Source organism: Meriones unguiculatus, chromosome 7, assembly GCF_030254825.1.
Source record: "Meriones unguiculatus strain TT.TT164.6M chromosome 7, Bangor_MerUng_6.1, whole genome shotgun sequence".
NCBI lineage: Eukaryota > Metazoa > Chordata > Mammalia > Rodentia > Muridae > Meriones > Meriones unguiculatus.
This window is the reverse complement of record NC_083355.1, coordinates 20566077-20593969: the sequence shown is the minus strand read 5'-3', so window position 1 is coordinate 20593969 and position 27893 is coordinate 20566077. Positions and strand designations below refer to the sequence as shown.

The 27893-nt window shown below is 53.7% G+C and overlaps 1 protein-coding gene across 2 annotated transcripts; it reads left to right on the top strand.

The window, feature by feature from the left end:
* Positions 1–332: 332 nt before the first annotated feature.
* Positions 333–27391, top strand: LOC110550874 (signal transducer and activator of transcription 5A). Of its 2 annotated transcripts, XM_060386702.1 has the most exons (20): positions 333–459; positions 6265–6345; positions 7153–7290; positions 7591–7747; positions 8871–8960; positions 10985–11159; positions 16851–16981; positions 17203–17354; positions 17709–17864; positions 18231–18410; positions 19393–19480; positions 19560–19682; positions 21386–21478; positions 21984–22190; positions 22704–22798; positions 22895–23025; positions 23483–23638; positions 24043–24094; positions 24357–24461; positions 26015–27391. In XM_060386702.1, the coding sequence occupies exons 3-20, from the start codon at positions 7163–7165 to the stop codon at positions 26175–26177; spliced, it is 2382 nt and encodes a 793-aa protein (XP_060242685.1). In that variant the 5' UTR covers positions 333–459; positions 6265–6345; positions 7153–7162; the 3' UTR covers positions 26178–27391. The 2 variants fall into 2 exon arrangements, with proteins under 2 accessions (XP_060242685.1, XP_021496799.1); XM_021641124.2 differs by lacking the exon at positions 333–459 and having other exon boundaries at positions 6107–6345.
* Positions 27392–27893: the final 502 nt, after the last annotated feature.

Below are 27893 nucleotides of genomic sequence, written 5' to 3'. Positions count from 1 at the left end.
AGGAGGCAGCAGATTTTTGCTGAGGGTAGGGAGGGGTAGGGAGGGAAGTAGAGAGATGAAGGTGTAGACAGAACTCACCACCTGGAGATTCTCACGCACTCCTATCTGGCGCCTGTGTACCTCACCTATCTGGGCACCCTTCCAGGAATAGTTAAGGGGTGGCTCTCCGGAAAGCTCAAGGGCCCCTGTGTCTCCTGGGACAGGGTCACCATGCCCTCTACACCCAGAGTCCTGGGGCAATGGTGCATTAACCAAGGGAGGGTGTGGCTGAGGCAGAAGAAAGAACAGCGCCAGCACAACCAGTATCTTGCCGGCTTGCAGGGCAGGTTAGGAACTCAAAAGCCAGCCCAGCAGCAGGCAAAGATGCCGCTGCTGCTGCTGCTGCTGCTGCTGCTGCTGCTGCTGCTGCTGTTGCCACCGCCGCCGCCGCCGCTGCTGTTGCCATGGGGTTGGAAGCAGGTCAGTGGGATGTGAACAGACCGAGGCTAGGACTACAAATAGCAGAGCCTTTGGCGGGTTCTGGGGTGGGGAGAGTGATCCCAGATATGCCCTAAACTTGGAGCTCCAGGGAAGCTCTGAGCTTTAGGAGCCTTCTTATCCAACGAAAACATGTATGAAGCCTCTATTCTGAATCAAGAGTGGAACCCACCCTTTGGGGGAAAAAAATAACTGATTGGGGTCATAAGAAGCGGCACACAATATACCTGGGACACACAATATACATAGCGCCAGGCGCTGTGACTAAGTCTTGGTTGGTCGATTTGCTGGTTTATTGAGACAGAGTCAGCTCATTGCATAGCCCAGGCAATTCTGTCTCAGCCTCCCTGATGCTAGCATGGCAGGCATGAGGCATCGCTCCTGGCCTTGTGGCTGTCTTAACAGCCATCCTAACACAAGATCACATGGCAGAGCCAAAGGTTTGTGTTAGGCTCGTATGACTCTAAAGATCGTGTTTTCCTCTGGAGCACCAAGACCCTGCGAACAAATAGAAGGGTGTCAGCAATGGGCCACGGGGGCATTGGTGTTCCAGGTAGGTGGACAAAGGGAATAGAAACTTCAGGCTGAGAAGGGGTGCAAGGGGACTGGGGTGGCTGAAGGAAAGACCCATGCTCAGGACTGAGCTCAGCAGTACATGAAGGCCAGGCCCAAAGCCGCAAGCAGAGGGCTGGGACATGGGATCAGACTTCTTTTGATGTTACCGGTTCCATTTGCTCCTGGGACTATGGATGGAGCCCTATGTTGAAGCTTGGTGTACAGGGAGCAAGCAAGGACCATGTGGGTGGGTTGGAGACTTAAGAAACCAGGGAACAATGAGAAACAGACAGTAAGAAAGAAAGCCCCTGGAGTCATAACAAAAGAAAGTGGCAGAACCCTGTGGTTGGGGGGGGGTGACAGGGAAGGAGCCCTCTCTCACATACCCCCCAGAAGACTGGAGGTTGGGAACAGGCTGGTGGAGGCACAAAAGAGTTCTTGTTGAGTTGGAAGGAGGGCGAACGAGCTGAGCGGGAAGAGGGGACGATAGTCATCAGGGTGAGGACACAGAGCCAGGCTGGCCTGGGCCGCTCAGAACTGTGGCCAAGCCCACTCCTGCCCATTCCACTCTCTTCCATGCCTGCCATGAGCAGGGTGTGCGAAGCACAGGTTTCTTGCTGCCCGCCTGGCCAGGGAGGAGATGGCCACCCACTACAGTAGCTACACCCTCTTCTCTGCGTCTAGAGTCTCCATCCTGCCAGCCTCCTCTTCTGGGTAGGTGGGCATGGCCGCTGGGCAAAGAAAGCAGGATTCCAACCCTCCACTGCCACCAGGGCTAGTCCCACACCCTTCCTCTCTCCCTCCCTTCCCTCTATTCCCAGAAACAAAGGACAGTCACCATGCCTCAGGCAGGGTAGCCTTGTGTTCTCTTGGTGAGTTCTCTGTAAACTGACTTCTCTGAAGAGCATTAGAGTCCAGGGGACAGAGGTCGGAAGGGGCTTCACCCCAACTCTGAGGCTCCTTCCCCTTCTCAGCGTTCACGGAGAAAACACACACACCCATACACACACACACACACACACACACACACACGCCTATGCCTACACACATGAACATGCATGCTCTTGAGTGCACGCGCACACACACACACACACAAGCATGCGCACACATGCACACGTACCCCCATTCCCCACCTCCTGCTCTGGCTGCATGGACACTAAAAGGACAGAATTTCTACACAGAGGTAGGGTAGGTGCTGAGCCCTGGTCTGGGGCCTAGGCTGGGGCTGGAACGGTTGTAGACGGTCCAAGGAGAACTCAGATGGGGTGAAGGAGAATGTGTAACAGCTTCGGGAGTGGGGTGCCCGGTCTCCCCTTCCAGCCACAGGACACAAACACCTCTTGGGACACCTCTGACATTCTTGGGGACACACCTCTGGCTCCCAAGCAGGGGAAACTCACCTTGAAGAGGAGACAGCAGAAGAAAACAGAGGCGATTCTGTCCCACCTACCTACCCTAGGTAGTGAGGCCAAGGGAGACAGACACCTGTCTGTTCTCCGTACCAGGTGCTTTACAGGCCTTTCAGACTGTCCTGGGTTCTGAGGGCAAGGCGTAAACAGCCACCTAGTATTATCTTTTAAGCCAAACCCACCTTCATACAACATGAGGTCACACAGGCACACTCTGTACAACAGGGCTCTGCTCAAAGTGGGAATGCAGGGGCCACGATGGCTACCACAGAGCCGTCTGGGTGAGGCCAGCCAGAGGAGGGAGACCTCGTCAGTCTACAAGTGTGGCCCTGGATTGGAAGTGGCACACCTAGGAACCGTCGCTGAGACCCTGCCCACAGGCTGGTTGTGGTAGCAGCTACATACAATCCCAGACACCAGATAGGTCCCTTTCTTGGGTGAATCACTGGGGTGATGCCAGCCCTGCCTTCACTCAAGGTTGTTGGCAGGATCAGTCAAGCTACCTACCATGTTAGCATAAACGTGCCGTGATTCAAGTCAAGATGGGTGTGGAGGGGTGTGTGTTTCAGGGAGGGTATGGGTACACACGTGTGTATGGGCACACCTGTGCATACAGGAGCGTGGAGGCCGGAGGTCAACCTCAGGTATCATCCTCAGGAGCTGCCCATCTTGCTTGTGGAGGTAGGGCCTCTCACTGGGGCTTGGGAGAGTTGACTATGCTAAGAGGGCTGGACGGTGAAGCCCAGAGACCCAGCTGTCTCCACACCCCCAGAGCAAACCACCCTTCTGGGCTTTCTAGTGTGACTGTTTTAAATCTCCCCTTATTCCACTTAACACTTCAACCCAGAACTGGGGATCATGCACCATCAGAGGCAAGAGGCCAGCCCCCCTACTTCCAGTTCCATCCAGGCACCGGGCCATTTCTGATCTCCCTAACTCCTTCCCCCAGGCTTCAGTTTTCTGCCCTAAACCTTGCTCCCCTAAAACCAACAGGGAGCTTTGTGGTGGGAGATAGCAGAGACCAACCTAAAGGACCGAAAGCAAAAAAAAAAAAAAAAAAAAAAAAAAAAAGCCAAATTTGATGCTTTCGGGCAGTAGTGTTATCCTGAATCACAAGCATAGTCATTCTGCCCCCGATCCAACTCAACACCTTTGGCTCCATCTTGGGAAAGCTGTAGAGGTGCCCTGTACCCCCACCTGCCCACTGTGCCTCTTTAGATAACAGGAGCAGGCCAGTGAGATGGCCCAGCGGTTAAGAGCACTGGCTGCTCTTCCTGAGGACCAGGGTTCAATTCCCAGCACCCACACGGCAGCTCACAACTATCTGTAACTCCGGTTTCAGAGGATCTGACACCCTCACCTCAATACACATAAAGTAAACTTAAGATAACAAGGGGGCATAGAAAAAGGCAGAATCCAAGCAGCGAAAGATACAAGATGAACTGGCAAAATATCTCAGTGGGTAAAGGCACTTGGCAAGCCGTACAAGGTTGACAGGGAGACCTTATTCCATAATGATCGTCTCGAACCAACAAACAAGGGCCACAGCATGTACACACACAATAGCGATAAGAAAAAGATGTTTAAAGATACAAGGATTAGGAAGTCAAATGACCCGATGAGGAGAGGGCCAGCATCCAGGCAGGGAGCTACCCATGGGCCCTGATGGGGTCTGGGGACATGAGTGGGCTTGCAGACTCTTCTGCTCTCTTCCGGTTCTGCTCACTGGCACACCCCCACCCTAGCCTTTTAGGACACAGGCCTAAGCCATCTTCCCAGCAAGCCAAGCCCAACCCAGCCAGATGTTTGGTGGGAACCCCAGACTTCTGCCGGTCCTGGGGGGAGGGGTCTGGAGCAGCTGATGCCTGGAAGTGGGTGGGCAGCTCTGTGCTACCGGATCCCAGGTGTCTGGGGGGGGGGGCATGACCGGCGTGGTCCTCTGCCTGTGAACATAGCCCAGAGAACTTGGGAAGCCTAATGAACCTGTCACTGGCCACCAGACCTGCCTGCCTGCCGTGAAAGATTGGCAGCACAGGTGCCAAGCGGGGTCCAACTATCCTGGGACAATGGGCTTGGATCTGCCGCTGGCGGGCTCCAAGACTCCGGCCAAGTCACTCCCCCTATCTGGTCTCTTATAGTTCCCACAGGTAAAATCACCTTCGTGCCCACTGCCAACTTGACATTCACCCGGAGCTGAGGGCTGAGGGTCTAACTGGCTCCCTTCCAACCCGTTGTATGGGGTGGAGGAGGAAGAGAGGGGGGAAGGCTTATGCTTCCTCCCCCAGAGCCCCTTGCCCTATCCTGTCCCGGCAGAGCATCTGAAAACTAAGGTCCCACCCACCCACCCAGTCCTCCTTGTGCTCCCCCCGACCGTCCCCCCCCCCGTTTTCAATTCCTTTCCTCGTGATCCTGCCAAGAAAAGTCACTGTGACCACACACAGAGGGCGGGGAGAATCCAGACATTTCAACTTCTGCAGAATAGGTTCAGGTTTTTCCCCCCTACCTCTGAAGTGAAAAGAATAAAAACTGGGGAGGTTGAAAGAGCCAGAAAGAGGGACCGGGAACTAGGAATGGAGAGAAAAGATACAAGGAGGAACGAGGGAGGGAGGAAGCTGATGAGAACGATGCCCCCAGGCCACTGGGTCTTGGCCCAGATGGGCTGTGAGCAGGCAGCCAGGCTGGCCCCTCCTTTGGTAGGGCTCATGCCAGCTGCCAGGCAGAGAGGAGGCCCAGAGGAGAGGGAAGCTGGGCAAAGGGGAAGGCAAACTTCCAGCCTGGCCTTGTCCAACCCTTGGGCCTTGAGGGGGAACTCTTTGGGATGGGGACTATGATCCAGGCAAAGCGCCAAAAGAACAGGCCTGCCACAGCAAAGCCCGCGGGCAGATGTGACGTAGGTGAACAGAGGGGCTGAATATTTTATGGGTCACAGCTGGCTGATGAGGCCGGTGTGACCACAGTGTGGTCCTGGGCCCGCCCCGGCCCCCCTTCTGGATTGACATTTCTTACCTGCAAAGGTCGGAAGGGGGTGGCAAGGTCACATGGTGGGAGTCACGCAGAGAGAGAGGTGGGGAGACCAAAGTGGACTTGGCCTCCCTGGAATCCCCAGTGTTTTCTAAACTTTTGACTCTGCAGTAGTTAGGGAAGCCACACACGCCCTCACCTGAACACACACACACACACACACACACACACACAGAGAGAGAGAGAGAGAGAGAGAGAGAGAGAGAGAGAGAGAGAGAGAAGGAGGCATCTCTCCAGGTAGCCTTTTTTTTTTCTTCTCCCCCCCTCTTTTTTTTTTTTTTTAAATAAATGATAATATTTTTTAAGCAAATGATAAAACTGAGGCCCTAGTTTGGGATTTCCAGAATTCGGGACTTCCCGGCACCCTCTGGCTGCTCCAGTTCAGCTGTCCCAGGACGCTCCCTCCTCACCCCCACCCCCGGAGCTGCAGGGGAACACAGACCGGGAGTCCCGGACAGGGGGGGAGGGAGGGCAGGAGGAGGAGGGAGGGCAGGAGAGGGAGGGAGGGTGCGGGAGGGAGGGCGGGGGGAGGGCAGGAGGGGGAGGGAGGGAGGGCGGGGGGCGGGAGGACACCCCGCCGTCGGGGCGGTCTTCCGCGAGGCGCCGCCCAGCCTGGCGGTCCCGTCGGGTGAGCGGGGCGGCCGCGGCTCACTCTCCGGGGAGCCCGGGCCCGAGGGCGGAGGCTGGGAGGGAGCGAGCGCGGCTGGGAGGGGTGCTGGCGCTCGCTCGCGCGCTGTGTATGGTCTATCGCAGGCAGCTGACCTTTGAGGAGGAAATCGCTGCTCTCTGCTCCTTCCTGTAGTAACAGCCGCCGCCGCCGTCAGGAGCCGTCAGGAGCCCCAGGGGCCCGGAGCCACAGCCGCGGGGCGCTCCGCAGCAGCAGGTGGGTGGCCGGGGCGGCGTGGCGTCGCCCGGGGCGCGTGGACGGCGGGGGCATCTAGGCTGCAGCCGCGTCCCCAGGACGCAGCACTCGGGAGTCCCCACGGCCTGACGCGGGACAGGCACCCGTCCAGGCTTCGAACGCGAGCGAGCTCCGGAGGGAGCAGGGACAAGGGACCCGCGCGGGGCGCAGCCGGAGGTGGACTCAAGCGGTGGACGCTGACGCTGTCAAGTTCCACCCTGAGCGGGCAGACTCTGGGGTGCAGCTCAGGGCTGCCCCGAAAGACAGCTTCCTAGCCCTTTCTCCCTGACAACCCCAGACACGTGCCCGAGGAGACCTGGACCTCGAGTGGCCGTCGCTGTATTGCTCTCACTCTTAGGTCGGAGCAGCTGCCCTTCCCAGAAATTAAGAATGTGGGTCCGAGGCTGGGTGGGAAGAATTTTTGCAGTCGTCTCTATTTGGGGGTGGGGGTGGGACTGTGGGCCTCTATCTCTTAAGTTTCCCTTTCGGTTTGTAAACACCCCCTCCCCCTTTCCTTGAGTCTGGGGATAACTTGATGGGGTGAAAGGGATAGAAAGAGAGGAGGGCGTATGCCAGTCCAAATCTCCACTCTCCCTCCCCTCCCAGCCTGGAGGGGTCCTTGTTGGAAGGGAAGGGTGGCCATCGCTCCTTCCCCGGGCGCAGGAAAGCGTGCCTGGGGTGAGGGGAGGAGCCTGGCCTCACCGCGGTCCTCGGGTCCTTTGGTGGCACTGCAGGGGCACTGGCAGGCCAGAGACCTCTTGGGGACAAATGACCTATCTTCTCCCCTAGGTGAACAGCCATGGCCGGCTGGATTCAGGCCCAGCAGCTGCAGGGAGATGCGCTGCGCCAGATGCAAGTGTTGTATGGGCAGCACTTCCCCATCGAGGTCAGGCACTACCTGGCCCAGTGGATCGAGAGCCAGCCGTGGTAGGTGCCCCATGCCCCGAGGCCTTCACCGTCAGTGGGGGAGGTGCCTCGCTCTCCCGCGCCAAGGGTCTCCTCTTCGTGGTTTGGTTATGACCCTGGTTCTATCTGTCCTTGTGCGGAAGGGGCGGTGTCCCTGGGAAAGGGGAAGAGGGAAATGGGAGCTACGGGAGGGTAGACTTTTCTAGACTTTGATGCTTATACAGCTGCCAGGAACAAGTCTTGTGGGACTGGAACGCCCCGAATCGCGCTTGGCGCTTGGTCTTCTCGGTACAGTTTCTCTCTCCTTTCCCCCGTCTCAAGGGATGCTATTGACTTGGATAATCCTCAGGACCGAGGCCAGGCCACCCAGCTCCTGGAGGGCCTGGTGCAGGAGCTGCAGAAGAAGGCGGAGCACCAGGTCGGGGAGGATGGGTTTCTGCTGAAGATCAAGCTGGGCCACTACGCCAAGCAGCTCCAGGTGGGTGTGAAGGCCTGCCTTCTGCAGGAAGGCCCCCTTTAGCTTTCCTTCCAAACGTCAGAACCCCTGGGATTTTTACTGGCTTGGCCACTGAGTCACCATGTGACCCAAAGCTTACTGGCAACTTTCCTTCAATTTCCCCCACCCCCTCTTTCTAAGTCAGACCTGTCAGATCCTTAACATATTACAAATCAAGAGGTGGGAGTGTGTGGGGAGGGGGGGGAAGGGGTGTTTCCAGCAAAGGGGGTGAGGAGGGGTGGGTGAAGCAGCCTTACAGACAGATCTAGCCGACAGACAGACAGACTGAGTCAGGTGGATTCCTTCGCAGGAGAACGGAAGCCTGGCAGAGTCTAGAAATGAGGGGATAGGGCAAGTAGACGGTTCCCTCGGGGCTCATTTAAAGGCGAGATTGCTGCAGAAGAGAAGCAGATTTGCCCTGGAGCAAGAGCTGGATAAAAGGCTTTGAAAAAAAAATAGCCTCTCCTTTATGTGGAGGGGGGCAGGGGTTTTATGGAATGGGGAAAGGGGTGTGGGTGGCATTCGAGGTCAAGCATTTATCGGAATTCACTTGTGTTTCTTAGAGAGCCCCTCTTGCATCCAAACAGCAGGATGCAAGGGGAATAAAAGCTCATCCTAGAGAGAAAGGAAGAAACAGTAGAAACCAGAGGGGAAGCAAAATAGGAACCCAGGGCCAGGTGCCTAGTGGAAAGTACCTTGATTCTGGCCTCAGATGCCCCAAGTCTGTTTCTCTGTCTCTGCTTCTTTCTCTCTCTCTCTCTCATGTGCCCCAGGACACATGCCTAGCCTATCTGAACATCAGTTTTTCCATCCATGACTTAAGAACATTTTGAGTTTCTGTCGTAGGATCCCGTGCTCAAAGAGAGTCAAAGCTGGTGGGAGGCTGGAGGTGCTTTGTGTTCAGACAATGAGTTTCTACAGCACTATAAACCTAGTAAGAAACTCTGGGGGAGGGAGGAGGACAAAGGAGAGCTAGGGGTGTCTGATAATCCTGGGGCTTCCTTGGAAAAGCTCAGGCTGAGGGGAGAGGACGGGATGGGCGAGGCAAGGAAGCCAGCGTGGCCACACCAGGTGGCCACTGGTGGTTCCTCTTGTCCTCTTTCAGAACACCTACGACCGCTGCCCCATGGAGCTGGTCCGCTGTATCCGGCACATTCTGTACAATGAGCAGAGGCTGGTCCGGGAAGCCAACAACGTGAGTGTCTGCGGGTGTGGGAGAGGAGCTGGAGAGGCCTCCATAGACTTCCTCTCTAGATCCCACTATGTTTATGTAATGTGGTTAATGAGGAGAGCACAAGACAGGGGCAGGTGTGAGAGGCGGTGTGTTTTCAGGCTATGGGCAGAGTGACCCCTTGGGCTCAGCCCCTGGCTCTCTAAGCTTTTATTTCTTCTTTTCTTTCATTTCCTTCCCTTTCTCTTCCTGTCTTAAAGATAAGATTCACTTATAGGTGTGTGGGCAAGTGTGTGGGTGTCCTTGGAAACTAGGGGCATCAGATCCTCTGTAGCTACTGGGAGTTGTGAGCTGCCTGATATGGGTGCTGGGAACCAAATTTGGGTCCTTTGCAAGAACTGCGGAGCCATCTCTCCAGCCTCTCTCTCCTTTCCCCCTTTCTTTTCTTCCTTCTTTCTTTCCTGGCCTCTAATGATGACCCAGGGCTTCAAACCTGCTAAGCAAGTCATCCCCAGATTCCACTGTTGTAAAATGGCTATAGCAATAGTATTTGCACTATAAGGTTAGCATACGGACTAAGTGAAACTGTGTTCTGGCTAAGGATGAATAACTGCACACTAGAACAGAAGAGGAAGTTCTAAATGCATGCGCGAACACACACACACACTAAATACTTCTTTAAAATAAAATAAAAATTTAAAACAGAGCAATCTCCACATAGGAGTGCCAGCAAAGACCAGGCTGAGTGAGCCTGGTGCTAGAGGGAAGACACAGGACAGCTGGCAGGGGTGTGTCCTAAGAGCGCAGAGGGAAGGAGGAAGGAGGACTTTTGTATCCCAAAGTAACAACAGGGCCTGAGGGTGCTGGTGATGCCTTATGGTTGAAGACTTGTGAGTGGTTATCGCGGCCGGGGAGCGGAGAACCCGCCGGGGTGTCACAGTGGGTGAGGAGTCAAGAGCCAGGCACTGCGTCTCCCAGCCCGGTTCTGCATCCCTGAGTTGTTGAGAATCGCAGAGCCACCTATGCAAGCACACTAAAGGGTTCGGCTGGGCTTGAGAAACCCACACCTGCGATATGGAGTTGAAGTGCTTGTCTCAGGAAGATCTGCTGTCGGAATGCTCCAGGCTGCTAGAGCAGCAAGTGTGAAGGCCCCGGGGCAGGCCTATTGCCGTGTTGAAGGAATGGGTGCAGAAAGTACGCGTACCTGCTGTGCTTTGGCAACAAGGAAGCCGGCAGGACGCAGGTGGGGGCCACCTGCCAGGCTGTCTGAAGCCACGCGAAGGAGCTTGGACTTTATTTTGAGACTACTTAGTCGGAAAGTCCCTGACCACACGGTCCCCTCTCAGCCAGGTGTTGTAGGGATAGCAAAATTCAAGGAGGCATTCTTGATGTCTCCCCTGTCGCTTTATTTTGGGGGGTCTCCAGGGTGCCCTCTGTGAAAGGTTTGCCCCTTCCTCTCTTCCTCTCCTAAAAAGCTGTGTGTGTGTGTGTCTCCTACTTGTCCCCAGCACTTAGTGCCAATTGGGTCAGTAGGGAACTATGGAACGAGACACATCATCCTGTCATGACACCTGGCACATGTTCCTTTCTAGTTTGATGGACTTTTTCCACATTCTCAAGGGTAAACCAGATCCGAAACAGAAATTTCTGCCTCGGGGTCGCCATTAACTTGCCAGGCCACTTGTTTCCCGTCTCTTTTTCCTTTCTGCTCCAATTCTGGCATTGCCTAGCCTCTAACCTTCCCTTCTAGTCCCAGATTTGGAGTTTGGGGTGTCTAATGTCAGAGCTCCCCTGGGACTCATGTTTTCTCCCCTCCTTTCAGCCTGGCACACTGCTCCTGTCACTTCCGCTTAGTCTAGTCTTATTCGTTTGTTTGTGTTTGATTTTCGTTTCTTGTTCGTTTGTTTTCCCAGACACAGTTTCTCTGTGTAGCCCCGGCTGGCCCGGAACTCGGTTTGTAGACCAGGCTGGCCTTGACCTCACAATCCGACTACCTCTCCTTAAAGGTGCGTGCCACCACCGCCCAGCTCAATCTGTTCTGTCCCCAGTGCAGCTCCCCTGCTGGTGTCCTGGTTGACGCCATGTCCCAGAAGCACCTTCAGATCAACCAGACGTTCGAGGAGCTGCGCCTGATCACGCAGGACACGGAGAACCAGCTGAAGAAGCTGCAGCAGACCCAAGAGTACTTCATCATCCAGTACCAGGAGAGCCTGAGGCTCCAAGGTGAGCCTGGCGGTGGGATCCGGGATGCCGTGAGCATCTTTCAGGGGTGTGTGTGTTGGAGGGGGAGACATTCTGTGATCTCCAGCCGGAGAGGAGGCTCACCATCTCCTGGGCACTATGTCCAAAACCTAGTAAGAATCATCATGGCTTCCAGGGACACCAAGCCTCTGCTGTGGTCTAGGCTCTGGGCTAAACCCTTTGCATGTGTAATGCATGCAAGGCGACCTCCCAAGGAACCTGCAGAGGGCATAGCTTGAGGTCCTTGTTTTACAAGGGGAATTTAAAGAGAACAAATAACTTGGCCTAGGTTGCCTGCAAGTTGCAGAACCAGATCTTAACTAGAGTTAGGTCATAAAACCCCTGTATCTTCCTAACCAAGAGTCTCCTCTAGTCTTGGACAGCCTGTGAGATGTCAGCAAATAGAAGGAAGTGGGCCAAGTATACCCCAGCCAGAAGGAGCACTTGACATGGAGTCCACTATTTGAGTGGGCTCAATAGAGCTGAAATACCAGCCTTGTCCCTAGTTGAGACTCTAAGGGGACTTGGTCCTAGAGGCAGGGTGACTGAAGAATTTCTGCTGTCTTCCAGCTCTGTAGTCTGTCAACGGCTGCTACAGTAAGGGTGTGGGGAAAGAAAACTTACTTGGAAAGAATTAGCTCCAGGTACATTTGAGTTGTCTTGAGATTGACCCTAGAGATAGGCTGACTCCACTAGTCCAGTGAGAACAGGCAGGGCCATGCTGCCTTTTCCTGTGCCCTTCTTGTTTCTTTCTTCGCCTTCCTTTAAAAATATATATATATTAATTTGTTCACTTTATATCCTGATCGAACCCCTCCTTCCTCCTCTCTTCCTGGTCCTACCTTCCCACCCTCTTCCCCCATCCCCTTCTCCTCAGAAAAAGGGAGCCCTGACCCTCCCTTACCAACCCACCCATCACATCAAGTTGCATCAGGACTAAATACGCCCTCTTCCTCTGAGGCCAGACAAGGCAGCCCAGCTAAGGGAAAGTGATCCAAAAGCAGGCAATGGAGTCCATGTCAGAGACAGCCCCTGCTCCACTTGCTAGGGGACCTACATGAAGACCATGTTACCCATCGGTTACACATGTGTATGGGACTTAGGTGAGGTCCAAGCATGTTCTTTGGTTGGTGGTTCAGTTTCTGTTATGACCCAGGGGCCTAGGTTAGCTCCTTAATTGGTCTTCTTGTGGAGTTCTCGTCCCCTCCTGGTATCTGGTTTCTCAAGGTAAAGACATAGATATTGATTTTAGTCCTTTCAGATGTATTGAGATTATATAAATGTACAAGCCAAACCCAAGTACATTTATGTATACATACTTATCAACATAAAATGTTACAGCTACCATTGAAACTGTAGGAAAGAGTGATTTTTATTTTGTTAAGACAAGATCTTGCTACGTATCCTTGACTGACCTAGAACTCAATATGCAGACCAGACCTGACTGGAACTAACAGAGATCTACCTGCCTCTGTCCTCCCAAGTGCTGAGATTCAAGGCATGGAAAGAGTAAATTTTATGCTCTCTCTATGTATATTTTTTTTCAAAGATACAAATCTCCCTCTACAAACTGCTTTTTGGTACCCTGGGCTTTTAAAGATGCTATGTGTGTTCATGCCGTTCACTTTGAAATCTTTCTAATCTCTCTCATGCTTGATCTCATCACCTGTGTTTTGTTTAGAAATGTATTGTTTGATTCCCATCTGTCTACTGTGTGTAAGCATTGGGCTTTTACTGGCCTTGATGCTATCTCTTATTGAACTCTCCTGTGACTCGAGAATATGACTCAAGTGTCAGCTTGACTGAGACTTTCTTACGGCCCGGTACACGCTCTGTCCTGATGAACATGGCTTGTGTGCTTGAAAAGAATGTGTCTTCTATGGCTGTCTCCTTAAACAACAACCCACCAAAGTTAACATGAAAGGAGAATAAAGAAAAAAAAAAACCCTATAATGTATTTTTCAAAGTCAAATTTAGTGAGTAGAGCAGACGTGGTTATTTGTTTGTTTGTTTGTTTGTTTGTTTGAGACAGGGTTTTTCTGTGTAGCCCTGCCTGCCAGTCCTGGAATTAGTTCTGTAGACCAGGCTGGCCTTGAACTCAGATCTGCCTGCCTCTGCCTCCCAAGTGCTGGAATTGAAGAAGGTATATGCCACCATCGCCCAGCCAGAAGTGCTTTCATAGTCATGTGCTTCCTAACAGTGCGTTGGTCAGCAATGGAGCACAGTTCTATGTTACACACATACACACTACATACCATATAGCCTCGGTATGTAGTGAGCCAGGACATCTAGTTTGTGAAGCATTCTGATATCCGCAAAATGACAAATCCCCTAACGATGCCTTTCTCAGAATACATCCGCATCCTTCAGCAACGCATGACTGTTTGCAAATCTCTCTCGTGTTAGCCTTGATAAAAGATAGCTGTGTCTTGCTTTCAATCTGTGGTAACGTCTTGTAGCCTCTGGAAAATTCCACTGTGCCGGTGTTAGATATCAAGAGTGGAGACTCAGGACTGGGGATGTAGCTCAGTTGGTAACTTGCTTGCCCCGTATGATGAGATCCTGGATTCAGTCTGCATAGATTGAATGTGGTGGCCCATACTTGTAATTCCAGGAATTGGGTGGTAGAAGGAGAAGGATCAGAAGTTCAAGGTCATCCTCAGCCATACAGCAAGTTCCATCTAGCCTGGGCTACACACTGAAACTATATGCCCTACTCAAAAAACACGGCAGGGTAAATACGATCAAAATATATTATATACATGTATGTGTATAAAACTGCCATAGAGAAAATAAAAATTATTTTAAAATAAGTAAATTAAGATGGCATTACTACTCCCAGCCATGAAGTTACCAGTTAAAATCCAAGATTTATTTGCAATGACTTTGTCCTCGGGGTATCTAGTGTTGATATTGCACAGTAAGAAAACCTCTCAAAAATTCTGTGAACGAATTATTTTTGCTCCGTTGTTATATTATCAATATACTGTGTCATCTGACAAGTTAAAAATTTCAAGCAAAAGACAAAACAAAAACTATGGCAAGACAATGAAGGCCTTATGGCTTTGTGAAAAACGTTTTTCCTTTCTGAGAAACATTTATGGGTCCTTTCTGAGGGCATCAGGTACTCACTCAGGAGGGGTTCCTTAGATGGCTCTTGGAGTCTTTAATTTTCTTTTTAAGTTAGCTTTTTTAAAAAAATGATTTATTTTTATTTTATGTGTGTTGGTGTTTTGCCTGTATGTATGCTGGCTCCACTGGAACTGGAGTTACAGACAGTTGTGAGCGCCGTGTGTGAGTGTGTGTGTGTGAGCACTGGTGCCCTTGTGCACGTCTGTATGTGGAGGCCAGCGGTTGGTCTCTAGAGTCTGTCTCAGTTTTTCTCCACCGTAACTTTGGAGCTCTTTGAACTTCACAGATTCTCCGTCTCGGGCCCCTGCCCCCACCCCTCTATGGAACTGGGGTTTCAGACGAACACCTTCATGCTGGGCTTTTATGTGGGTGCTGGGGGTGCGAACTCAAGTCCCTATTGCTTGCAAGTAAACACTTCACTCGATGAGCTGTTCCACTGGCCCCTTATCCATGCTTTTAAAAAATTGATAACATGCCAAGACTAGTTGTAACATAAACCTTATAAAACATAAGGTTTTATAATGTAGACAACATACTATCAAGTTTTGCTTTGTATGTATTCTATTTTATATTTAGGCTCAGGCAGGTTTCAGCCTCAGTGTGTACCTGACAATGGCCTTGAACTCCTGGATCTCCTGCCTCAGCCTCCCGAGCGCTGGGATTGCAGGGATGAATGTACCACCAGCTTCTGTCAATGCATTTTTAGTTGAGCTGTTCCTATTGCCAGTATACAGATCTTGCTTCGGATTCTGAGTGAGGCCTGTGTCCCTATGCATGTAGTGTCAATTTTTCTTGCTTATCCTGCTCGATACTGAAAGCACAGAAGGTTGGAAACGTAGTTCAGTAAACAAACATTGGGCTGGCTGGCGTGCGCTGGAGCCCTGGATTTGATCTCTAGTGCTGCAGATCAAAACACGAAGTACTCATCTGTTTGCAGAAGGGTAGACCCAGTTCTTCCAGTGGAGCCCACGGTTGACTTGGGTCTTTTGGCCTCCTTCCCAGAAGCCTGTGCAAATAGCCAGGAGACACCAGAATGGATCCTTGAAGGGGAGTCTGAGCCAGGGTATTGGCCCTCTGTGTTCAGCAGGATGCTCTGAGTCTAAGAACTCCTGCCTCCCGCCACCCAGGAGCACGGTTCCCATAGTCCTGCGGTCTCATCCTGGCTGCTAGTGCCGCTTTTGTCTATCCGAGCTTGTGTGTCCCTGGGGCAAGAACCAGGTCAGTGTGACATAGTTCTCAGAGGCCAGCTGGGAACTTGAAGAAGATGTGCCAGTATGTACAGTTTCTTGACTAGACCTGAGCAAAGATTCAGGGAGGCTCCAGGGCCACTGAAGAGCGTGATGAATGCCACATCCAGGGTCTTCCTAAAGTGGAACGGGGGAGGGTTGCTAGCAGCGGGGGCAGACAGGCAGCTTCAGGCGTTCGCTGCTGAGCTGAGCTGAGTGAGCTGAGCAAGCAGAGCTGCTGAGTTCGTGTCTGTCCCACCGGTGTCTCGGGATCTCTTCTCAAATGTTAAAAGGAGCTGGGGTGGGGGATAAGGATGTAGCTTCAAGATCCCAGTGTCAACACACACCTCTGACACACACACACACACACACACAACACAGAGACTTGAGAACACTCACCTGCATGTACACGCACATGCTTACATGCACACACAGGTAAGGGCATTAGGACCTCACTCAACACCTGTTCCTGCCACTCAGGAGCTTCCCAGCAACTGGTGTTGAGACACTGTCACTTCTTGTCCCTGATGAGACTCTTACGCCAATGGTATCCAGGAGATCCTGGAAACACTTGTGTCTATCTATCCGGCCCCCTCCTTCCTTCTTAGCTGGGTGCTTAGCTGAACCCACAGAGACCCACCCTGGTCAGGCATCATGGACAGTCTCACTGCTCCTGAGAAAACAGGGCTGAACTCAAGGAATGAATGGAGACGGAAAAGCCAGTGCTTCTGAATGGGTTTCCCACGTCAGGGACAGAGCCAAGGGGGTGTTTTCTGTCACCCAGCATTTCTAACCTTCCTCTGTCCACCAGTTAGGACCAAACTGCAGAGATCCTAAATGCAACAGGCAGTTTTCAGAGAGTTTCCTGTATCATCGGTTTTTCAGTCACCATAATAGCCCACTGAGCTGGTGTCAGGACTCTCCCCTTGTACAAGTGGGGAAACTGAGGCACAGAAAAGTAAGGTATTTGCCCATCTTCACCTAGCTTTTAGACAGCAGGGCGATGTGTACCCATTTCTAAGTCCTGTGGGGAGGGCCTACCGACATCTGTGTGGGGCAGGCAAGGGCCGCCAGGCAGGGCCCTCCTTCTGCCTCATTCTGGACACCTGCTCCAACCGCTCAGGGGAGATTCGGCAGGAGGCTTGTGAGCAGAGCCTAGAAGCATTGGGCAGTCATGCCCTGGTTGGCACCCTGACTTGTCATTGATGGGCTGTCTGCCTGGAAAGCCCACTCCAGAGCACATGAGTGCAGGTTCCCTAGGATTCCTGATGGACGCAGGAGATGATGGTGGTGGGTGCCCTGTCTCCTCCTCCAGCTCAGTTCGCCCAGCTGGCTCAGCTGAACCCCCAGGAGCGCATGAGCCGGGAGACGGCCCTCCAGCAGAAGCAAGTGTCCCTGGAGACCTGGCTGCAGCGGGAGGCGCAGACGCTGCAGCAGTACCGCGTGGTTAGTGGGTCCCGAGTCCCTCCGCCCGGGAGGGGGCTCTGTCACCTGAGACCCAGGGCACCGGGTGGGGGCCGAGCCAAGGTGAGAGCAGGTCCCCCTTTCCGGGGGTGCATGTGAGGTGCAGCAGGTGTGAGAGGGCAGGGCCGGGCCCCGGGTTCTAGGCCGGGCCCCGTGGGATGCTCCCCTGAGGCCAGAAGGCTGCTGTGCCCGCCCTCGCACAGGAGCTGGCTGAGAAGCACCAGAAGACCCTGCAGCTGCTGCGGAAGCAGCAGACCATCATCCTGGACGACGAGCTGATCCAGTGGAAGCGGCGGCAGCAGCTGGCCGGGAACGGGGGTCCCCCCGAGGGCAGCCTGGATGTGCTGCAGTCCTGGTGAGGGCGAGAGGTGGGCAGGGTGGACAGGGGCTCGGGCGATGACGCCAGCGGCCTCTTCTGTCCCTGAGTTGGCAGCTCTCGCTTTAGCAGTGTCTTGGCTCCTGCTGGGACGTGGCTCTCCCAAGGGGTAGGGGTGTCTTGGAATGGGCAGGGCTACTCTTGAGCTGGTTGGTTCCAAGGTGAGGCCACCCTGCCTGTCCTCTGCAGGGTACCGGTGGCCAAGGCCAGCATCTTGTGTGTGTGTGGGGGGGGACTTTGTTAGCAGGGAGGAACAGTGTCATGCGGCCTCCTCCCCTGGCCTGGGCTGGAGCAGGAGCCACTGTCCCTCTGAGGGCCCTGGGCTCCTTGCAGGTGTGAGAAGTTGGCCGAGATCATCTGGCAGAACCGGCAGCAGATCCGCAGAGCCGAGCACCTCTGCCAGCAGCTGCCCATCCCAGGCCCCGTGGAGGAGATGCTGGCCGAGGTCAACGCCACCATCACAGACATCATCTCAGCCCTGGTCACCAGGTGACCTGCTGCCTCCCGGCCATGCTCAGCGGGGCATGGCAGTTCCTGGGGGTGGACATGTGAGGCCCAGGAGCTGTCTAAACCCTGCCCTCTGCCCTCTGCCCTCCGCACCCACTATGGCTCCAGTAGCTCTGCTGCTGTGGCTGTCCTGTCCACATGTGTTGGGGACACTGCAGAAAGGACCATGGTACCCAGCCTCTCTCCAACCCCCCAAGTCCTTCCAGGGAACAGAGGCCAGGCCCCCCTCCTCTGCCTGTCTCCCCCGCTCCCAGGCCCCCCAGGAAGATCCCCCTCCTTGCTGGGCCGCCAGCTCTCTCCCCTGAGCCAGCCTCTGGCCAACTGTCTGGCCGCCTGTGTCCCCTGCAGCACCTTCATCATCGAGAAGCAGCCTCCTCAGGTCCTGAAGACCCAGACCAAGTTTGCGGCCACCGTGCGCCTGCTGGTGGGGGGGAAGCTGAATGTGCACATGAACCCGCCGCAGGTGAAGGCCACCATTATCAGCGAGCAGCAGGCCAAGTCCCTGCTGAAGAACGAGAACACCCGCAAGTGAGTGTGACTGTCCCTCCCTGCTGGGGTCGGGGGCTCTTTCTCGTAACACGCCTCTCTCCTTCCGAGTGCTTTCCTAGCCTTGCCTGTGTCTGACACCTAGGAGGGCGTCCCTGAACTGCCATGGGCCCAGTCACATGTGCTGAGCAGTGGGTCCACCACTGTGGTCCAAGGAGAGCTTGCCTCCTTCCTGCCTGGACCACTGACCTGTAAAGCATTCTTTGTTCAATAAGCTGATTGCTGACACGCACGTGCACACACACACACACACACACACACACACACACACACACACACAGGGGCTCATGTTGTTGGTGAGAACTGACAGTTAGAGCCTGGAGTGGTAGGTTAATACAGCCTACATTTCCAGTTCTTGGGAGGCAGAGGCAGGAGGATCAAGAGATCAAAATCACCCTCAGCTCCACAGTCAGTTTGAAGCCCGCCTAGACAACAAAGGGACAAACAAACAAACAAACAAACGAAAACAAACAAAAGACCCACAACAAACAAACTCAGCTGGGCATGGGGGTGCACCTTCCTCCCAGCGCCTGGGAGGCAGAGGCAGGTAGATCGCTGCAAGAAGACCAGCCCGATCTACATAGAGAGTTTCCGGCCAGCGGAGGCTGCACAGTGAGACCCTGTCTTACCAAATAAACAAAAATCTCTGGATGTTGCTAGAGCAGCAGGGGGTGGGGAGAGAGGAGTTTGTTCTCAGGCAGATACCACCTGTTGAGCTGGAAGAGTGTAGACAAACAAGCACATGGGAACTGAGAAAAGGGTCAGGAGAAGCCACCCATGGAGTGAGTGAGTGAGTGAGTGAGTGAGTGATACAGGAGGCTTGTGCCATCTTTGATGGTCCCATTAAAAACGTGTCTCCCAGGCCCAGGGATCTCAGTTAATGACGCTGTGTCTGCCCAGTGTGCAAAGGGCCCTGGGAGACCTCGGTACCACACTGTGGAGCTGGGCTCCCCTCTCTTTGCAGCGAGTGCAGCGGCGAGATCCTGAACAACTGCTGCGTCATGGAGTATCACCAAGCCACGGGCACCCTCAGCGCCCACTTCAGAAACATGGTGAGGACGGGTCCGCCTTGGGGGGGGTGTGTCTACCCGGGGCTGGGGCTTGGTGGCCATTTTCTCCCTGGCTTTTCAGTCACTGAAAAGAATCAAGCGTGCTGACAGGCGTGGCGCAGAGTCCGTGACCGAGGAGAAGTTCACGGTCCTGTTTGAGTCTCAGTTCAGCGTTGGCAGCAACGAGCTGGTTTTCCAGGTGAAGGTAAGGCCCCAGCCACTCCGTCCATCGAAGGCCGACGGCTTAGTTCAGGGGCCTGCCCGAGGTTACCTGGCTCCGGTAGGAAAGGTACAGATTGAGCTGGGTGTGACGGAAGTTAGGAGCTAAGAAGGAGGACTGCAAGTTGAGGGCAAGCCTGGGCTACATAGCAAGGTCCTGGGCCAGGCTGAGCTACCAAGGAAAATCATGTCTCAAAAAGAAAAAGAACCCCCCCAAAAAACAAACAAACAAACACCAAAAAGAGCAGTGGCTGGAGGCTGGAGAGATGGCTCGGTGTTTAAGAGCACTGGGTACCCTTCCTGAGGACCTGGGTTCAATTCCCAACGTCCACATGGCAGCTCACAACCATCTGTAACTCCGGTTCCTGGAGATCCATTACCCTCTCTGGCCTCCATGCGCAATGATGAGTATAGGTAGGGGCACATACATCCTTGTAGACAAATGTAGACAGAACAGTCATACAAATAAATTAAAAAAAAAAAAAAAAAGGAGCTGGAGGGATGTTTTCAACAGCGCTTACAGGCATTTGCTGCTGTTGCGGAAGACCTGGATTGTGTTTTCAGTGCCTGGATGGCTCACAACCGCCTGTAGCCCCGGTTCCAGGGGATCAGGCAACCTCTCTGGCCTCCATAGATACCATTATGCTTGCGGCAAACATACGGGCATTCAGGCACATGCGTGCACATGAGAAAACCAACAAAAATGTAGAGTGTGCAAGGTGGCCTAGCTGATGCAAGCTCTTGCTTTACGAGCCCGACAGCCTGAATTTGATCCCTGCACCCCTGAAAGAATTGCTCTTGATGTTCCCATGCACGCTGTAACACATGCTCTCGCTCTCTGTCTCTCACGCACATACTTAAAATAATAGATACAATACAATAGATAAAATTTAGAAAGCCGCCCAAGGAGTCTATCTCAGTTCCTAGATTGTCTGCCTAGCATGCAGGAAACCCTAGGTCTGATCCCCAGCACCATAAAAAACCAGGAACAGTGGTGCACACTTGTAATCCCAGAGGTCTAGGCAAGGGGATCTGAAGGTTATGGCCATCCTCAGTTACATAAAGATACAGGAGACCCTGTTTGCAAAACAACACAGCAACAACAAAAAGTCATATAATAACACAATACAAAATATCAAAGCCGGGCAGTGGTGGCACTCGCCTTTAACCCCAGCGCTTGAGAGGCAGAGCGAGATAGATCTCTGAGTTCGAGGCCAGCCTGGTCTACAGAGTGAGTTTCAGGACAGCCAGGGCTACACAGAGAAGAATCAGGAAGGAAAAGGCCATAGGGCTCCGAGTTCTCTTGCCTCGGCCTGGTCACCCTGCAGCGCCCTGTGAACCTGCATGGAGTCTATGGGCACCTGTTTGCTGCGTTCATCACAGTGTTACTCAGGCAGTAGGCTAAGAGGACCTAGACCCTCAGGGTTCTCCGTTATTGTTTTAGAGCGAAGTCTTGCCCTACAGCCTTAGAGTAGCCCTGACTCCACAGTCCTTCTGCTTCCTTCTTCCGGGACCCGGGATTACAGGCGTGAGCCAAGCAGCCTACCTCATGCTGCTTGGCTGACGTTTGAGAACTCTTGGGAAGGGCCCGTGGCCTGTGGTGGGTTTGTGACAAGGGTTGGGAGTCTTGCTTGCGCAGGGGACACGCTGGGTCGAAACCCTTCAGCTCTTACTCTCTGACCTCCACAGACCCTGTCCCTCCCCGTGGTCGTCATCGTCCACGGCAGCCAGGACCACAATGCTACCGCCACCGTGCTGTGGGACAACGCCTTTGCCGAGCCGGTGAGTTCTTCTGGGCCCCTCCACCTTGGCCCTCAGGCCCCAGAACTGTGTTCAGATTAGTCTAACTCCTTAGGCCTCAGCCAGACAGCGAGGTAAGTACCTGACCCGCTGGCTGGCATGTCCTAAGGCCCCGATTGCTTCCCTCAGGGGCAGGGCTGGTTTCTAGGCCTGGTCTTTGCCTTGCCTTTGCCCTGTGGCTGGGGTCCCTGACCTCTGTCTTCAATCCCATGGATTGGCCTTTGCTTCTGTCGGACCCCACTATCTCTTCCTTTCTTTCCTCCCTGTGTCTGTCTGTATAGTCTCTCTGGGTGCTTCTCAGTCCTTTCTGTCCCTTAGTCCCTGCCTATTTCATGTATGCATTGTGTGTGTACACGTGTGGGCATGAGTGTGTGAGCGTGTGTGTGTGTGTGTGTGTGTGTGTGTGTGTGTGTGTGTGTGCCTGTGTGAGGACGTGTCCGGCTCCCCTCAGTCTGCCCTTTCTTCTCTTTCTGTCTCTCCGGCTCAGGGCAGGGTGCCGTTTGCCGTACCTGACAAGGTGCTGTGGCCGCAGCTCTGTGAGGCGCTCAACATGAAGTTCAAGGCCGAAGTGCAGAGCAACCGGGGCCTGACCAAGGAGAACCTGGTGTTCCTGGCCCAGAAGCTGTTCAACAGCAGCAACAGCCACCTCGAGGACTACAGCAGCATGTCCGTGTCCTGGTCCCAGTTCAACCGGGTGAGTGGCCAGCCCCCTGCTACCTGGAGACCATCGAGGTCCCGGCACAATTTCTCTTACCTTGAAGTCAGGTGATCACCCTCTGAGGCTAGCGTCCCATCCTCCGCCCCACCCCCCACGTTTCCTATAATCAGGGGAGGTTGACACTTAGACCACAGAAATGCAAACAGGGACCTCGAGGTATCCCATCCAGCCAAGCGAGCCAAAGCAGACTGATAAGAACCCTGAGCTGGAATCCACTCATGGCCACGGAGTCTTGGGCCTTCTCTGCTCTTTGTTCCTCAGTTTTTTTCCATCTGTCCGTGATAGGACGGGGCAAGAATGACCTTCATAGGTCTCCCCAGCCCAGACAACAATTCTTATCGTCTATCCCCACTCAGGATTGCCCCCTGTGTGGAGGCTTGTGAGGACCTGGGTAGGGGGGTGTCAGTTTGTGGCCCGCTGGGAAGAGTCGGGGACAGGGGTGGTGGGACCCCTGAGTTGCTGTGACCAGGACTGTCCTGGGCCCCGTAGGAGAACTTGCCGGGCTGGAACTATACCTTCTGGCAATGGTTCGACGGGGTGATGGAGGTACTGAAGAAGCACCATAAGCCTCACTGGAACGATGGGTGAGGAGCAGGCCCCGAGGGGCAGCGGGCAGGTGGAGGGCTCTGGGAAGGGTGCCCGCTTACTCAGCAACCATGCCGAATGTACCACACACCCAGGGCCATCCTCGGCTTTGTGAACAAGCAACAGGCCCACGACCTGCTCATCAATAAACCAGATGGGACCTTTCTGCTGCGCTTTAGCGACTCAGAGATCGGAGGCATCACCATCGCTTGGAAGTTCGACTCCCGTGAGTACCCATCCTGCCCACACCCCGGGCGCCAGAGCTCTGACCGCCACTTCCTCACTCCCTCGTCCACGAGCACCCCTGTCCAGGAGAGGCAGGAACTGAGCTCAGAGGATGGGAGGCGTGGGAAGGGAAATAGCTTTTCTTCCCATCCCTTTTGGTCTCCAAGAACCTAAAACCACTGACCCCACAGAGGGCAGACACCTGGTGAGTCCCCGAGGTTTCGTGCCGCCCCACCTCTTGCACGCACAGTTTGCTGAGTAGAAATGTTCCAGCATGAGCTCCCCTGCATGAGAAAGCGGGAAGGCTGGGGTTGCAGTGCATGCTGGGAAAGGCTCTGATTTATTTATTTATTTATTTATTTATTTATTTATTTATTTTTTTATTTTTTAAAGCAATTCTTAAAATCCCACGATCCTCTTGTGAGGGCAGCCTTTTGAACAAATTGTCCTTTTCACAGCGGACCGAAACCTCTGGAATCTGAAGCCGTTCACCACCAGGGATTTTTCCATTCGGTCTCTGGCCGACCGGTTGGGGGACCTGAGCTACCTCATCTATGTGTTTCCAGACCGACCCAAGGATGAGGTCTTTGCCAAGTATTACACGCCTGTGCTTGGTGCGTCCTGCCTCCCGGAGGGCTGGGCAGAGGGCATCTCGTTTGTGGGCTTCGGGTCTCAGCATGGATGATTCAAGGGCTCACACCTGAGGAGAGAGAAAGCGAGCCTGGCCCCGGCTTTCTAAACAGGGAGGCGAAATGGATGGGCTGTCCTCTCTGTGCGGTCCATTGGTGGGGTTTGCATCTTGTTGATGCCATGCAAATGGCAGGAAAGACACCAGGAGAGAAGATAGGTTGAAAGCAGGGATCACAGCGACCCTCAGGCTCCATCCATCAGCAGGGGTTTATCAAAAGTCTCTGTAAAATCTCCTCCCTGAGAAAGCTCCGGCGGGGTGGTGTGGGCAGGAGGCTGAGGGCGTGTTGGCCTCACTGCTCTTCTCCCCCTTTCTAACCCTGCCCCGCAGCAAAAGCAGTGGATGGGTACGTGAAGCCACAGATCAAGCAAGTGGTCCCCGAGTAAGTGTCCAGAGCCCAGCTCTGTTCTCCTGCTGCCTCTCTATCCTCTTCTCGCTCTTCCCCCGACACTGGGGCTTAGACCTTGAGAAGGAAAGATTCCACGGTATCAAGATGGTACCCAGGACCTCACACCTGTAGCTTGAGCCTTAGAGCCCAATGGGGGCACTTTGGCCAAAAGACATGAGGATGCTACAAGCCCCTCCCCCAGTCTGTGCCACTGGTCTCTCTGGTCACCGAGGCTGTGTTCTGCTTCCTTTCTCAGGTTCGTCAATGCATCCGCAGACGCCGGAAGCGGCGCCACCTACATGGACCAGGCCCCGTCCCCAGTAGTGTGTCCCCAGGCTCACTACAACATGTACCCACAGAAGTAGGTCAATTTTTTCACGGGGGTCCATGGGGTGGTACTGGGGCTGGGCCTCAAGCTAGACTCCTGAGGGTCAAAGGCATCCAGAGGTCCCCGGATTTGATTGCACCCAGCCTAGGCCCAGGCTCTAGTCTGCCCAAGCATTTTGGAGCTAGACATCTAGGGTCCTGGTCCTCATTCTGGTGCAGTCTATATGATCCCGAGGAAAGTTTCTCAGACGCACATGTAAATCAGAGGCAAGAGGTGTTCCTGCCCCGTGGAACTGGGATGAGGCTCAGATGAGACAGTGACGCAGCACCTTTCGGTGTAAGGTCGTCAGAGTGGATACAAGGTGGGAGCAGAACAGAGCTGAGCCCTTCCTAAGTGGTGGTGTAGGCTGGATGGCTGGGGTTAGGGAGCACACTGCAGCTGGGCCACCACACGTGGAAATCACAAAGACTTGGATTCTTTTAACTCTAAAGTTTTAAATTTTCTCTTTCTCTCTCTCTCTCTTGCTTTGTGTGTGAGAGAGAGAACTTATGTCAATCAGTTCTCTCCTTCCACCTTGTGGGTTCCGGGATTGAACTCAAGGCATCGGGATTGATTTGTTGGCAAGTGTCACTGAGCTGTATCACTAGCCTCTATTATTGTTTATTTATTTACATGGTATATATATGTGCACATAGGTATGCGTCTGTGTAGCTCCGTGGACATGTGCATGCGTGTGGAGGCAGGGAGCAATGTCAGATGTTTCTCAGTTACTTTCCACCTTTTTTTTTTTTTTTTCTGATTCTGTCTCTTACTGAGCCTGAAGCGTATCTATTTGTCTAGGCTTCCAAAGCTCCTCCTGTGTCTGTCCTCCTCACCCCCAGTGCTGAGGCTGCAGGCATGCGCTGTCACACCCAGCTTTTTATGTGGGTGCTGCAGATCTTAACTCAGGCCCTCATGCTTGTGAAGCAGCGACTTGACTGAGCCGTCGTCCCAAGCCTCCTCTGAGAGTTCTTACTAGCAATGTGCGGGTTGTACAAAGGGATGGGTTCCATGATGCCGTTATTTATCCTTCAAGACCTAAGCTCTGATTCTCTTTCTTTTCCAAAAAGACAGGGTCTGTGTAGTCCAGGCTGGACCTCATAGAGCTCCACCTGCCTCTGCCTTAACACGTGAAAGCTGGGATTTAAAATCCTGTACCAGCACACACAGGAAGACCTAGATTCTGATTCTAGCTGCAGCTGGCGTAGATTAAGTTTCCCTGTTCCTAATTTGCATCTTGAAGAAGACAGTTGGAGGTTTGGCGTTAAGTAGCCAAAAGCTCCCACGGGGGCTCGGTAGACAGTTTGGTAGCACATAGAGTGAAGAATATCCCAGGTGACTGGCCAGTCACCTTGTGTTACGGAAGACTACAGGTGAGGGAAGACGAACTCCCCGAGATCACAATGTGAAGCAGGAGATCCAAGCGGAAGTAGATTATCTTCCCAGGTTCAGCCTGGTCAGCGTTCTAGCCAGGCTGCTCCGGGTCTCTATGGGGGTCTGGAGCCACGAGACCTGACAGTTTCCTCAACATCCCTGCTCTTTTCCAGCCCCGACCCCGTCCTTGACCAAGATGGCGAATTTGACCTGGATGAGACCATGGACGTGGCCAGGCATGTGGAGGAACTTCTGCGCCGGCCCATGGACGGGCTGGAGCCCCGCCTCTCCCCACCTGCTGGCCTCTTCACCTCTGCCAGAGGCTCCCTGTCCTGAATGCTGGAGTCCACACTTCTCTTAGAAAACCACCTGCGCTGTGAAGGGCCCGTGTCCGTTGTGACTGTAGGATCTCTGTATATACCAATGGCTTTGTGCACGCGTGCGCATTTGTGCAGTGAGCAGCGGCCATGCCGCCTCGCCCGCCCAGGTCTGGGTCTGTGGCTAAGCTAGTGGTGGCCTTTTGGTTCAGACCTCAAGGGGCCCCTGGGTCTATCTCGGAAAGAGCTGAGCCTAGCACTGCAGGCAAACCTGTCTCTCTAGTTTCCTTTATCTGTCCAATGGCTATTTAAGTGAAATGATTCTAGAAAAGGAAGGCAGGCAGGTTTAGGCAACCAAACGAAAGCTTTACTCCTAAGCTAGAGGCTTCACCCAGATTGGTGTGTACCTGTCCTCACACACATGACAGCCTCACTGATGTGCTCCCTCTCCAGGGAGACTGGGCTTCGTCTTAGTAACCCTTCATATTTTAGTAAATATGGGCTGCGGACTCTGAATCCTCAGCGTGTCTGAGCAGCAGCCATCTACACCACGGCAGCCTTGGTTCATGTGAGTCGGGGCTGCCACAGCCAGCCCCTGGGCTCTCATCTTTGAGCCAGGTTGGACATGGGTTTCCAGTCTTGTCCACATTCCCACCCTCCCTTTCATCCCACCTGGTATCCTCAGCCTTCCGTATGGACTCGTTCTTCCTGCTTTCTTATTTGTTTGCTTGTTTGTTCTTTGAGACCCATGTAGCCCAGGATGGCCATGAATGATTGACCCCCACCTCAGCTTCTGGAGTGCTAGGATTACAGGCATGCACGACCACACCCGGCCTCAGCCTCTCTCCCCTTTCTCTTTGCAACCTTGCTTGCTCTCAGAAAAGAGGGGAATGCTAGGAATAGGAGACCTGGGGAGCAAAACCTCTAGCAGCAGGCCAGCTGCTTACTGCAGGCAACAGTCTGCAGGGTTAGGCAGAGTGCTCAGTCAGGTCCGCCCTGCCGGGAGGTGGAACCTGGAACAGGCTTTGCACCGTTGCATCATGGGTTGTGGTCTAGGAAGGCCTCTCAGCAGCTCCTCCCTCTGAGGCTGTGACAGGGCAGCCAGGGCTAGCTGACTAGGAGTCCTGGGTTCCAACCTCTCCGAAGGGAAGGATGCTTTTTATATTTTGTACATAGACCTCATGTTTATGTAAACAGTGTTTTTGAATAAAGTTTGTGTTTGTTTGTTGTAAATCTACCGGTCTGCCTCCTGGTTTAGTGGGCTGGTAATAGGCTTCATTAAAGTTGAAGATGTTTCGCTCCCATTTTAGCTTGGGGTTACTTCTACTCCCTTTACTGTGATCTCAAGAGTAGAACAGTGTCAGAAAGCTAAAGAACTCTGAGTGTGTGTGTGTGTGTGTGTGTGTGTTAGGGGCTGCATGCCCAGGAAAGCAGGAGCTCAAGGGCTTGGGGAAAAAAGAAGCAAGAATAACTGGGGGAGGGACCTGGGGGAAGAGCAAAGCTGAAGCCCAGGCTAGCACTCCCAAGCTGCCCCTAAGTGATCACTGAGGCTAGTGCCAAACTGACTGCTAACCTTCCTGTGGCCAGGAGCAGCAGGCAGTCTGGACAAAACAGCCTGTTGTGCCCTGGCCTCTTCCCAGAACCCAGCAGGTGGCACCATCCACCTGCTTCTGTGGCCTGAGGGAGTAGAGGGAGCTGACCAGGACAGAGAGGCCTTGCTAGCCCTAGCTAGACC